General features: G+C 33.1%; 3 protein-coding genes across 3 annotated transcripts; 2 read left to right on the plus strand and 1 right to left on the minus strand.

Annotated features, from left to right (window-relative positions):
- The first annotated feature begins 2,823 nt into the window (after nt 1-2,823).
- On the plus strand, nt 2,824-3,883 carry LOC146902831 (SsrA-binding protein). The gene is made up of 2 exons (XM_085737868.1): nt 2,824-3,168; nt 3,447-3,883. Exons 1-2 carry the CDS (start codon nt 3,069-3,071, stop codon nt 3,578-3,580), a joined length of 234 nt encoding a protein of 77 aa, XP_085593994.1. The 5' UTR covers nt 2,824-3,068; the 3' UTR covers nt 3,581-3,883.
- Nucleotides 3,884-6,496: 2,613 nt separating this feature from the next.
- Nucleotides 6,497-10,174, minus strand: BSH (transcription regulatory protein SNF5, putative (BSH)). The gene is made up of 10 exons (XM_085737871.1): nt 9,846-10,174; nt 9,684-9,772; nt 9,488-9,582; nt 9,304-9,375; nt 8,266-8,313; nt 8,073-8,156; nt 7,880-7,918; nt 7,666-7,748; nt 7,481-7,543; nt 6,497-6,741 (listed from the first exon to the last, which is right to left on the minus strand). The coding sequence occupies exons 1-10, from the start codon at nt 9,893-9,895 to the stop codon at nt 6,642-6,644; spliced, it is 723 nt and encodes a 240-aa protein (XP_085593997.1). The 5' UTR covers nt 9,896-10,174; the 3' UTR covers nt 6,497-6,641.
- A 41-nt stretch (nt 10,175-10,215) lies between these two features.
- LOC146902833 (importin subunit alpha-1-like) lies at nt 10,216-13,019 on the plus strand. Its single transcript, XM_085737869.1, has 9 exons — nt 10,216-10,359; nt 10,453-10,550; nt 10,638-10,769; nt 10,859-11,047; nt 11,131-11,294; nt 11,386-11,464; nt 11,861-11,989; nt 12,088-12,215; nt 12,317-13,019. Exons 1-9 carry the CDS (start codon nt 10,287-10,289, stop codon nt 12,693-12,695), a joined length of 1,371 nt encoding a protein of 456 aa, XP_085593995.1. The 5' UTR covers nt 10,216-10,286; the 3' UTR covers nt 12,696-13,019.
- The last annotated feature ends 1,443 nt before the right edge of the window (nt 13,020-14,462 follow it).

Raw genomic sequence — 14,462 nt, forward strand, 5'->3', positions numbered from 1 at the left:
AGCATATGCTTTGAAATCTCCTCATGCAACTCTAAACAATTATATCTTCTTATTTAAGTTTTTTGGGTCATCCACACAACACAAGTTCTAAGTTTCTGCCAAGGATATAATTTACAAACATGCATTCACCAAGATGAAAGAAAAAAAACCAGAGCATGTAGCAGCAGGATTAGAAAGTGGAAAAGTAAGGCCGACCATCTAAAGACCAAACATGCAGTATGTCTACATGTGAAAACAACGTACACCACCAATCATCTCAACTGTTTCTTAATCAAATGTGTTATTTTAGGGGGGAAAGTGTTATAAAACAATAATCATCCCACCAATAATTTTCACTCTTCAGCTGTCAGTCGGTCACATGATAGATCATTAGATTGCATGTGAAAAGGAATAAACCAAGTCTAAATAGATTAATTACAGAATTGAAAACGAAAAGAACAAAAGTACTTTGCAATAAGATCATATTACTGTTACATTGATGGTTCCATTAAGTCGTTTATTAGTTATTAGGGTTATGCTAACGAGTGTTCCTGGAACACTAGTTAAAAAAGTAAAAAATAATTTTTCTATTGATAACAATTTTGTTTTGGTGATCAACAATTTTTTTACTTCTAAAAAGTTGAATATAGTACTTTCTCCGGTCACTATTATAAGCAAAATTTCGCTTTTTAGATTCATTCAATAAATGATGTATGTCGTCTATATATAGACTACATACATCATTTATTGAATGAACCTAAAAAGTCAATTTTTGCTTATAATAGTGACCGGAGTATCATTTTTCACAATTTCTTAACACAACATTACTATATTAATTTCCTTAATAAGTGGTCACAGACACTCTTTAACATTTTTCTTGTTATTATACTCCTCATAATACATAAGAGAAAGATTAATCTGAAATAAAGAAATGTCAGTGTCATAAGATTACATTATTTATGGGTTTCAGATTCCCAAAGATAAGGCAATATTTCAGCTCGCAATATAATGTTGCTTTCGATGTAACCATAATGCTAATTTAATCAATTGAGTTTTATGTTTGGAACCAATTGACCAGACACACTTTGTAGCAGGGGATGGAGATTTAAAGATTTTCAAACCAAATTAAGCTGCATTGGAAAGTTAACAATCGATTACTGTTACATTATTTAAATTGACTACAAGTCTTTGTCAACCCATGATTACAGAATCAACGGCACCGTCACACTAGTGTTCACATTTTATTTTTTTGACAAACACTAGTGTTCACATTTAACAATACAAAGTTTCTATAGATTTTTTTAATCCATTAAATTATGAATCCTAAGACTAAGTTTCAATAGCTAAAATATAGGCACACTATTAAGTATTAATGTCAAAATTGGGTGCTAGATGGAGCTGAAAATGAAGTGCCTTTAGCTTGGAGACCCCACAAAGGGTTGGTTTCTTTGTTTCCTTGTGTTCTTCCATCTTCCACGTTTCCATTCCTCATATCTCATCACTATCACGAATATTAATTGCATATAGCAATTGGCAATTTTATGCATTCATGTAGTTGGTATATCGGTAGCCATTTAATCAAAATCGAACGGTTTAAGTGTGGATACAAATTTTGTTTAATTTTAAAATTTAAAATATAAATTTGAATAGTTCAATCTCAATCTAACGACCACATCATCGTGTGGAAATTATCACATCCCATGGTGTGGATAACTAAGCCTTTGTAAATAGGTGATCTATTCATTTCATTTCAATTAGTACAAAGTGCTAGTATGAATTTACCAACCTTCAATGGGGTCCCTCCCTTCCTTCACATAATTACAGTAACAAAATTGTTTTCCTCAAAGAGTCAAAATAAAATTGCACAAAAGACAATTTTAGAATTTAGCTACTCTACACATGTAGTCTTGCCCCTAGTAGCAACGTGTCAATAGAAAAACAAGAAGGGTTAAGGAAGGACAAAATTGTGCAATGAAGGTAAAGAAGAAAAAAGGTTTAAATGTGTAATTGGTCCCTGCACTTTCAACAGATTTTGACATTGGTCCCTGCACTTTTTTTCGTTTGGCATTGGTCCCTGCACTTTTTTTTGTTTGGCATTGGTCCCTGCACTTTGTAAAAATATTGGTATTGGTCCCTGCACTTTGGACAAATATTGGTATTGGTGCCACGTGGCATGAAATGATTGGGATCAATACCAAAATTTTTACAAAGTGCAGGGACCAATACCAATATTTTTACAAAGTGCAGGGACCAATGTCAAACAAAAAAAAGTGCAGGGACCAATGTCAATATTTTTACAAAGTGCAGGGACCAATGCCAAACAAAAAAAAATGCAGGGACCAATGACAAAATCTGTTGAAAGTGCAAGGACCAATTACACATTTAAACCAAGAAAAAAAAAGGTTACATAACATTAACACATACTCCCTCCGTCCCGTTTTATCTGAGTGGTTTTTCACACAGATTAAGAAAAATGTATAAATAAAGGGGAAAGTGGAATATATTGTATTGGGAATGATGAAAGTAGTATTAATTATAGTTATATTGCATTGGAAATGATGAAAGTTGTATTGAAAATTGAAATGATTCAGTTATTTTGGGACACTTTTTTTTTAGAAAATGAGTCAGATATTCCGGGACGGAGGGAGTAGCATTTGCATAGGATAGGAGGAATAGGACCTCCTCCAATGAAAAGGCTAAAGTTAAACTTAATTGGCTGAGAAAAGTAAAAGGGTCCACACTATTATTCATTGAATTGAATTAAATTAAAAAAGAAATAGTACAATCCAATTGAAAAGATCTTCACGTGTAAGTTGATGTAGCATGTGCTTATGTCCAGTCCTTTAGGTTTGATGAGAGAGATAAGAGAAGTCAATAAAAAGGAGTGATGTTCCTTCCACAATCTTAACCTCATCTCACGGATCTTGCTCCTCTCTTTCCTTCTCTCTGTGTTTGTGTTTGTTATTTTTTTATGCTCTCCTATATAATATATATTATATAAAAGCCCTAGAGAATACATTCATTTGCAAAGATAAGGTATAGAGAAGCATATTCAAAGGCTTTGCTTTGTGTCAATCAACCAAAACCAAATGGCTTCTTGGAAGAAAACCATCGCAACACCATTCAAAAAAGCTTGTACTTTCTTTAAAGAACAACCAACAACAAGGGATCCTAAGAAGTCTCAAACAGGTTTGTACATGTCATCCCACAATCTTAAATCTTCATTTCTTCGCGTAGACACTTCACAAATTTTTATTTTTTTTAATTATTTTCACAAATAAAAAAAAAAACACTTGTATGATAATTATTCAAATAGTATTTTGTCGGTTAATAGTACTATTATTATACCTTATAATTTAAAATTGTACTTTTATTTATTTTTTACGGAAAAATTGTACTCTTATAGAACCAAAAGAAATTGTACTTTCAATTCCACATTATTTAACTCATTTTTTTATTGTTTACAGAACAAGAGAGGCGTATAATGGATCTGCAAGGTGAAGTAATGGCATGTGGGTATGAAGATGTTCAAGTTATGTGGTCAATGCTGGATAGGTCCAAATCCACAGCCACAGAGTGTAACATAACTTCATCAAGTTGAATTACTCAAATGCCCTTTGAAGTCCCAGTGCATAAATTAGCGAATGTTTTTTTATATGCTAATTAATGTTAAGGTCATAGTTGTTGCATCAAATATCTTGAATATGGTATGAATGTAATGTAATGGAAATTAAGAAGATATTTGATATGTGCCCCTTTTTTTTCTTTGATGAAGAAGAATTAAGGTGGCGGTTTTAGTTTGGAACTTTGTCTAAGTCAAAATGTTAGTACTTGTTGGGAATCCCCGTGATTGGTGAAAGAATATCATGGTGAGATTTTTTTAATGAAAGGTAGATTCTGTGTCTGTTTTCCTCTTTGACGGTTCAATAAGTACAGTACAATTTTACCCTTGTGTTTGGTTCTTTTACATTGTGTCTGACCTGTTTTCATAAGGGAAGTGGAGAAACAAAGCAGTAAAAAGAAAATCAAAAAGAAAAAATCAGATATTTTTGTGATCTTCTGATCCAAAAATCAGATATTTTTTACAATTCCTATTTAGGTAGGGCCGAAAATGTTGATATTTTGGGTAACTGTAAAAAAAGTAGGGTATGTCATGAAATTTTTGTTGCTTTTCTTTAGACAACAAATTAAAAGAATTGTGGCCTCTTAATAAAATTACTTCTCACAACCTTAGTGAATCAATATCCGAATCTCAGTTGAGAAAGATAGTCATATTAAGTTTCTTCAAAAAAAAAGATAGTCATATTTAGTGTCCGACACACTTCAAATAATTTTTTTCTCGAGTGAAAATAATTTATGAAAGAAATCGATTTCCTTCGCACATTTTTTGTTGTTAAATCTTTAAGTCTATTTTGAAATCAATGTTCTTTAAAAAATCATTTTAATAGAATCAAAGCAAGAGTATTTAATCTATGTATATTGCAAATAATTTTTTTTAATAACTTCATTTTCAGAAAATATCTCTCAGAATATACAATGGTAAAAAAAGGATATTTTTTTAAAGGCAATGGTAAAAAAGGATTATTAATGTTATTTTATAAATGTCTTATAAAAGGGCTACACATTTTAGTTAGAGGTAGATTTTTTAAGACATGAGGATCCATAGTTAGAGGTAGATTTTTTAAGACATGAGGATCCATCTAGATTTTTCATAAATAAATAAAGATAGCCTACCATTTAATTTTATAGCATACTTCAATCACTCAACCCAAAGTTCTAGTCGATGCGTAATCAAACACATAAGACTAATGTGAATATTTCTTTCAATGAGATTCAAATATTGATTCATTATGTTGTGATTGTGAGAGATTAACTCATTCAATCAAACTCAACCATATTAAACTCAACCATATTGGTTGGAGGAGAGACATTATTTTAACTAATTTAATTTTTAAAGAATTATTTTACCATGTTTATTGATTATCCATGTGTTCCCTCACTAGATGAGCCCGCATCTCACCATTTATGCCTCGTATCTCCCATGTTTGGCTTGCCATTCGTCGACTTGGACTAGCGTTTCACTTGAAATGTATTTGAAGCATTCAATTTGGACGAAATCGTTTCTCTTTCCATAAAATGGTTGTTGGTTGTTTTGCCATTCATAATTTCTCTGCAAGGTTGTTGATCATTTTATCCTCTTTTTTTTTCCACCCATTATAATTGTCATTATATAGTAAGAGTATAGAGCTCCTTTATGGGCATCGTAGCTCCTTTTGGGGTTGAAGGGTTCTTGTAATGTAAGACCCCGTCTGTCGCTTTATATAAACATTCTTTTGTGAGTACAAAATGGTGTTTATAAAAAGGGATGGATGGACTAATAGATTGCTTTGATGAGAGAACATTATGATGCAATGCTTTTCTCCTTGTGTATATGTATGTTGGCTTAACTTGGAGCTAATTTAATACTTTTGTTGTAAAAAATTATTTCCCCTTAAGCACAAAACGGTTAAATTATTAATTCCAATTTATGTGTTTAAGCTTCAGTCAGCAACAGTGGCTAATCATCCTCTCAACAAAAAAAAAAAAAAAACAGTAGCTAATGAATTTGTGTGTAGGGCAATGTTGATTCATATGATGGAAGGTTGCAATTTAACTGTGTTACGCTAAAATGAAACATTTGTTTTGGCTTTTATATTCATTGAATATAGCAGTGTAGAGGGCCATAACTTGTGGATGAAATTGTTGTGGGACAATATATATTATGTTGACATGTTTCAGCAAGGTTTGGGAGACCAGGGTTAGCAAATGTGAGTTGTGTGCATAAAGCAGCAAAAGGTGATGGAGGATGATGGAAAGTGAGGTGTAGTAGCCACCGACAAAATCAATAACACTCATCAGAATTAGGAACATGAATTTGCGGCTAAATCAATATTCTCGCATCCTACTCCCTCCGTTTCTTTTTATAAGCAAATTTTACTTTTTAGGTTCATTCAATTAATGATGTATGTGGTCTATATTATGAACCACATACATCATTAATTGAATGAACCTAAAAAGTAAAATTTGCTTATAAAAAGAAACGGAGGGAGTAACTCCTAAGACAAAAGGAACATGATTTTGTAAAGCTAGAATTTGTGGCAGAGTCTACTGTGCGTTGTGACTGTGTTTTTTATTTTTTTATAAAAACAAAAAACACATGGTAAATGTGGACACCTTTCCTAACAGATATTCAAACATTGGATCATCATGTTGTGGAACACTAATTCCTTTCCATTCGCAAAACCAACTTATATAAGGGAATCCATTTCCAGTGACTAAAATATTATGGATCCCCTGCAATTTCATATTTCACTCATCAGAATTATTTAGACATTTTCTTGTCAATCTTTTTCCAAGCTAAGACGAATCTTAGGAGTTGAGATCCCTTTAGTTTGATGAAACCTTGATACTTATGCCTAATTTTTTTTTTTTTTGGGGTACAGAAAGATAAAAGAGAAGAAGCACTGCAAAAAGCAAATGATAGCAATATGCTGAACCAATTGACTACTGGTCCTATAAAACCAACTAGTATACTAGTACATGTAAATAACTCGAACGATAAGCATTAAAAATATACATTCTACTGAACTATCTGATTAGGCATGGTTGACTATGGGGCCAATTCACCTGAAATTTCTCTCTTCCTTTGCTTCAAGGATATCAACTTCCTCGTTGGATAGAAGATCCACAATGGGTTCATATACATCCCACTCCTTTCTTTTCCTGATGCATTCAACCAAAACAGTCAAAGCATAAGAAGTTCTCATTTTTAACTTAACAAATAAAGCCATAAAATAAAATACAAACATAATCTTAAAAGGAAGCAAATTATAATATAAGCTAAGTGGTTTGATGCATGGTTTTTGTTTACTTTCAAATACGCTCATATGTTCATAGACTAATAATATAAATATTTGTATTTTTTAACCAAAAATTACAAATAAGTTGAACCAAACAAACAAGTAGCTTCTCCTTGTATGTTCAAATTAGCTAAAATTGCACAAACAGGTAGCAAATGAAGTGTAGTAAAAAAATTATGCAGACAAAAGACAAGTGAACAATTAGTAAAGCAGTTCACTTTTTGTCTCAAAAATTCCACAATAGTCCTTGCACCAATCATCAAATTTGTTTATAAAAATGAACTAACAGATATTAATAGGCTTACACGTGTAAATATATATCTACAGTCACATTATGCCGCTGCTTAACTGCCTTACCAAGCTGGATTTTGAGGCTTATAAACTACTATTTTTTGGGCATAGGCAAGCCTTATAAATTACTTAATATTAAAACCTATAGTAATAATAGGGAAACTTTCACATTATGCCATATGAAAAAGAACTTTAACTACGTAAGCACCAAGACTTAAACAGTCCAAGATGATCGGATTATATCAATGTTCAAAAGCAAATCATTGAATTTCAGCTAACAAAGAGTGCATTAATTTATGAAACAAACTTACCGAACAACACTAGATTTAATACCAAATAGCTTGACCAAGTCCACTGCTACAGCGCCTCCTTTACTGTCAACAGATGATAGATGAGTCAGCGATTAAATAGTAGATTACGCACACGTGTATACTCTGAATTTATAATAAAATCATTTATCATATCAACTGAACTAGGATAAAAGTGTATGAAAAACCTGACTGGAAAGAAGTCAGCCCCTCGACGACCCTTCTTGCTTAATCTGCTTTCTCTTGCAGAAACCACACTCTGAACTACAATCTGAATATGAAAATGAATTAAGACGATGGTAAATGAGCCATATATATATATATATATATATATATATATATATATATATATATATAAGACGTGTGAACATGATATACTAATCGACCAATAGAATGAATGACCTCGTAAAGCTGTTCTCTGATGGCAAAGGCAATAGCTGGCTGCAAAACAGTAGCATTTAGGTGTTTAGTATGTTTCAAATTTCAAAAAGGTTTGCGTGTTTCAAATTTCAAAGTCCATAATAATGGGTACTATTACAAATTCAAGGAAGTACAGCAGATTAATTTATTATTAGCAATAGGTGGATATACTTACTCCAACCTCAGGATCCTCAATGCCCATGTCTCTGCAGAAGGTTCTTGCAAACTCTTCAGGATCACTATCAAAGTTGTTCAAGTCCTGGAATTTAACAAATGTAGACACATACATGAGGAACCAACAAAAAGTGCAGCAAATCAGTAGATAACAGTTCCAATCATATAATACAATGCCGGTGCTGCAATCTTACCCATAAAAATTGGTCCTTTACAAGCGTATGATTTACACGAAGATCAAGCTGTAAAATAGAAACAACGAGATTTTGTCAATAGGAAAATATTCAATTCAATGACAAATATATTACACTCATTTCCCTTGAGAGATGCTTAAACGACAGTCCTCTCCTCTAATTGTAAAAAATACACTCGCATCCCCGTAGAGAAATGAAATGTGCTGCACTTTTCTCCATTATGATGTAAACGAACCTTTTAAAACAAGTCTTCCAATTTCCAAAAACATGTGTATAATTTTCAATGTCATTGATGGTAGCCAAGTACGTAATTTTGAATACATTTATTTGGAAACTTAAGATTCAAAGTGATATGTTCATCATGCTAAGAAATGAGCATCACACATTTATATAAAAAAAATGGATGCGAAGATAGTTTAATTTAAGATAGACGAAAGTGTCGCTTGTAATCATATCATTGGTCATTGAAAAGAAAAGGGTAAGCACATAATCATATCATTGATCATTGAAAAGAAAAGGGCAGGCTTCTTTGATGGGGGAAAGAGTGTAAATTAGTTTTAAAGGGATGATAAGAATCTATGGCCTTTTTGGATTGACTAATTTGAGTTTATGCAAAACAATAAGCTTTTACGCATAATTCATAAGGTTGTCAAGGTACTTATGGAAAAAAAGCTTATGAAGATTCAACTTTCGTTAGTGAGAACTTAAGAATTAACATAAAAGCTTATTTATTTGCATAACCTACTTTTCATAAGCTCAAAAACAAGTCAATCCAAATGGGCCTTATATACTGGCCAGCCATAAACACTTACAAAACTGTTCAGAGGTACTTATAAAAAAAAAAAACCTATGGCATGTTCATAAATTGTTTTCAGCTTATTTCCATAAGTTCTCCAATATAGTAGCTTATAACATAAACAAAAATAATTTGACTTCATTCAATAAACAGCTTATCCATGAGCGCTTATATAAGGTGTTTATGGAACAGGAGGACCCTAGTTCAATCCAAGGAACATAAAAAGAGAGAGAGAGGCAGACCTTGATGGGAACAATCTTCTCTCCAGCATACATATCTTGACCGTCATAGGATCGAAATTCAGCAAGCTGAGACTGATACACAGAAAAAGCCAACAAACATGAATTGATCATCAAATCAAATAAATTTAGTAAAATACATAGAAAGTTATTAAGAATTAAGAAACATTGAAGAAGAGAAATGTACTTGAATGGATTGAGCAATTTGAGTAACAAAAGGTGGAGGTAGCTTCAAATCTTTAACAGTTCTTTTAGCAAACACTACAATCTCAGAATCAGGATCTACAGTAACGAATCAATGTTTTTTGAGTAACATAATAATTAAAATTAAAAAAATATATAAGAATGGTTCCAAGTGAAATTAATTAATAATAAAAAAATACCAGAAGGGTTCCAAGTGAAGGCATCCTTGTATCTATGACCGTCGATTTCAATGTCGAGTCGAATGGGTACGAGATTTTCCGAGGTTGGCCTGTGTGTTTTGTTTATCGTTAATTTACTCATTCAAGAAAGAAAGTAAGAAAGAAAGAAAGAAAGGAACTTACATCCTGAACTTGACAGGGTTTCTGTAGAAAGCAGAAACTGGGGTTTTCATCTTCAACCTACCTTCTCAATATTCAATGATCATGCAATGAGGGAAACCGATGCTATCTTATGTTCTGTTCAGTTGTTCGTTCACCAGGAACCAAATTAATTAATTAATTAATCTTTAGAATAATGTATTAAAATCAAAATTAAAATAAAAACAAATCTTCTCCATTGGGGTTATTTTGGTATCTTCATTATGTTGAAGAGAAATTTGTGAAATAAGAAGAAGAGCAAAATCCATTGACGAAGTTGGGCCTGTCGGGTGGGTCAGCCCATTTAATTTAATAGAGTGAGTAATATAAGTAACTGCAAACTCTAGAAGACCATACTACCATGTATTTCAACTTCGTAGAACGTAAATTCCTTCTGTTGATTTTCAGAAGCTTGATTCGATTCGAATGGTAACTGTTAGAGCTCTTCCTACAATGGTTGATTTTCAGAACCTTGATGATTCGGATTCGAATTCGAATGGTAACTGTTGTTTTTGTTTCATGTTTTTAATGCATTCATTACTATGTTGCTTTCTTACTTACTTTCGGAAGTGTTAAACTTTTGATTGTGTAGGACCCAGTCCTTCGATTGATGATGAGGAACTTGTTAAACCTCGTGCTCTTGCTCGTTTTCTTCGATGTCTAGTTAAGGACGATTCTCCTCAGGACCAGGTTTGTTTGTTTCAAACTTGTCTATTTTATCTCTAGTTTGAAATTTTGTTGTTTTGATTGGTTTTTTCTGTGACTTTGTTTGTTTAGTATTACGCTGCTTCCGCACTTAAAAACATAGCAGCTGGAACTTCTGATCACACTAAGTTGGTAATTGATCTTGGGGCTGTACCAATACTTGTCAACCTACTTACTTCACCTAGTCATGATGTTCGAAATCAGGTGATATATATGTAGTAGCAGTAGAACTGGGATTTTTTTTTTTATTTTATTTTTTTGCTGAACACTAAAACTCTGAAATTGTATTGTAGGCTGTGTTGGCATTGGGAAACATTTCCGCTGATTCCCCTAGTTGCCGCGATCTTGTTCTCAGTCATAGTGCCCTGATCCCTCTGTTATCCCACTTGAATGAGCAAGCAGATAATCTTTCTATGCTCAGAAATGCCGCGTGGGCCCTGTCGAGCTTTTGCAGGGGCAAGCCACTACCCTCATTTGAGCAGGTACTTGTTATCTTTTGTTAAATTAAAACTGAACCTGCAAGGACACTTTTATATGTGTATTAATACTAGATTTTTATGGACAGGTGAGGCCAGCGCTTCCAGCTCTCCAGCGTTTGCTTTTATCTAATGATGCAGAAGTCCTCACAGATGCATGCTGGGCACTCTGCTCTCTTTCTGCTCGCACATTTGATAAAATCCAAGCGGTGATCGAGGCAGGTGTATGTAGCAGACTTGTGCAGCTCCTTCTGTAAGTACCGATTCTTCTATCCCTGCTCAAAACCATATTCTTTTGCTATTCTTGATTATTTTGTCTCTAATTGTATCTGCATCTTTTGAAGGCACCCATCTCCTTCTGTGCTGTATGCTGCACTTCGCACGGTGGCAAATATTGTAACTGGAGGCGATATGCACACTCAGGTAATAATAAGTTGCTTATTCCAAATTCAATTTAACTGCTATTGGGTAAACTACTCAATTCCTGTTGTGTTAGTTATTTTGGAAATCAAATTAAAATTTTAATTAAATATTATAACCTGAAATTATTCATAGGTGAGTTTTGCAAGTAAGTATGTGGTTGTTAAAAATTGATTGCCAATCTTTGAAATATTAAATTTTGTTTTTTGAGGGGGGGAAGGGAATTTTATCTTGGGATGAATGATGGATAAAGTTTAGTTATACTTGCTAGTCATTGATAGTGTTTCACTACTATTTATTACCATGAATCTAGTCTCTTCTCACCCCTTGTATAAGTATCATGTCATCTCATATGTCACCTGTGAGAGTTACCTGATTTGGTGGGGCTCTTTTTGTCAGGTTCTTATCAATCATGGTTCGCTCCAATGCCTTTTGAGCCTGTTGACCCATGATCACAACAAAACTATTAAGCAAGAAGCTTGCATGACTTTATCAAACATTACAGCTGGTAACATAGAGCAGATACAGGTTAGCAAATAAATCCCATTTTTTTATACTCAAATGTCGTTAAATATCATGGTTAATGAAGTGCATTGAACTTTACCTTTTATTTATGTACGATGCAGGCTGTTATTGAAGCTGGTCTGATTGCTCCCCTGGTCGATCTTCTTCAAAATGCCGAGTTTGACATCCAAAAGGAAGCTGCATGGGCACTCTCTAATGCTACATCTGGCGGTACCCACGAGCAAATCAAGTATGTGAAGTCATTTTTAATTGTTATTTTCTAGCCCTGCTTCATGTTGGCAACATTGAGAATTTACGTATTAACTTACCAAATGTTGTTGTTATTACTAGGTACTTGGTGAGCCAGGGTTGCATTAAGCCTCTGTGTGATTTACTTGTTTGCCCTGACTCAAGAATTGTCGCTGTCTGTTTAGAAGGTCTTGAGAATTTTCTGAAGGTTGGAGAAGCGGAGAAAAACTTTGGTAACACCGGAGATGTCAACTTGTATGCTCAGATGATAGATAATAACGAGGGATTGGAAAAGATTGAAAATTTGCGGAGTCACGACAACAGTGAAATTTATGAGAAGGCTGTTAATATTCTCAAGACATATTGGTTGGAAGATGAAGTTGATAGGCTACCTCCTGGCAATGGTTCTCAACCTGGTTTTAACAATGGAGGCAGTGACTTTCCGGCCCCCCCTGACAGATTCAATTTCAGCAGAATGTGATCATTGTATCTTGTACAAAAAATATATTTTGCTGGGGAGAATGTATGTTGCACCCTCAAGGAACCGTGACGCATGGCAATGGAGATAAAGGTCTGGATGAATTAGAAAGAAAACGTGAACAAATGTACCCCTTCCCCACCTTCTCTTTCCCCCTGATATCATATCTCTCCCAATTTGGTAATGTGTAGCACTCCGTCAATTCGAATGGTGTTTTTTTTTTTTTTTTTTGAAGGATCAATTCAAATAGTGTTGTATTGCAGATTAATAGATCATTTCAAAATGGCATATATCTTATATCAAGTAAAGACTTTAGGATTATATAAAGCTACTGCTATATCTAAAACTTCTATTTTGAAATCCCTTTGAGAATATAAATGCGGTAGAAAAATTACGCCAATCCACTGATATATGGACTAAATAGCATTAAGACGAATATGTTTGTAGAGTGATTACGTCAATCCACTGAAATATGGACTTAGAATAATTTTACTATATTGTTATTATTTTGATAACTACCTGAAAGATGGACATGTTAGTATAATAATTTTACTTAATTGTTCTTATTAATTTTACTTAAAGTTTATTGTCCGCAAGTCTTTAGTTTATGGACTTAATTACAAAACGTCGTGATCAGGGTTGAACATGACTCCTTCACTTATGTGTGTGAATTTCGATAGTTATTTATCATTTTGTTTATCTAAAAAAATAAAGTGTGTAAGTTTCAATGTTTATCTAAAAAATAAATTACCAAGGCAACACCATGTTAAGTAACCTATAACAAGACTTACCTAAAAAGAGTAATTAAATAAGACTACTCAATTTTATGATTTTTTTTTCCGAGTGGTCTAGCGGTTAGAAATTTACATTTTAAGATAAATGAGTGAGGAATGCAGAGTTTGAACCCCGTTCATGCATATATAATGTAGTGTCCCTGTCAACTAGGTTTCACGTGATTACTCAATTTTATAATTTAAGAAAGAAAGTAAGGAAGGAACTTACATCCCGAACTTGGCAGGGTTTTCGTAGAAAGCGGAAGGGGTTTTCATCTTCAACCTTCTCAATCAACTTTTCAAATCAATATTCAATGATCATGGGAAACCGATGTTATCTTATGTTTGGTTGATTTGCTTAGGAGACATATTTTGGCTAATTCTAATGTTAATGGTTCGGTTGATTGTGGTTGCATGAAAGATAACAATCATTTATTTACCAAGTGTCTCAACGGTTTTTCATGGAAATTTACATGAGCACCTTCTTCATTTCGGTGGCCTCGGGTGTTTTTTTTGTGATCTAGGTAATTTACAAGGAAATAAATGGGAGGATTTTTCAATATAAGGTTGATTAATGAATATGACGTTGTAATATGTTGTCACGTCAATTAATGAATATGACAACACATTAATTTTAATAGTTAATAATTAATGTGACAACACATTACACCATCATATTCATTAATCAGCCTTTTAATTATAATCAATACTTTTAATTTACTAAATGATTGGTTGGAGGAAATAACTCATTTATGAGTGTGTTCGATCCGTAAAACAGAAAGTACTAAACAGAACAATCTAAGACAGAACAACACAACACAAGACAAATATTTTTTGGTATTGAATAAATTTTTGTCTTAGTATTATGTGATACAAAAAGTGGTGATGTGGTTCGGTGAAGGATAAATTTTTTAGTTTTTATCTTGTCCCTTGCTTCATGTTTGTCATGTTTCTAAAATAGTTTTACAAATCAAACAAGTCTTATTAGCAAATCAAA

This window comes from Medicago sativa, chromosome 8, assembly GCF_051527215.1.
Source record: "Medicago sativa cultivar Bolivia chromosome 8, Bolivia_mono, whole genome shotgun sequence".
In the NCBI taxonomy this organism is placed as follows: Eukaryota; Viridiplantae; Streptophyta; class Magnoliopsida; order Fabales; family Fabaceae; genus Medicago; species Medicago sativa.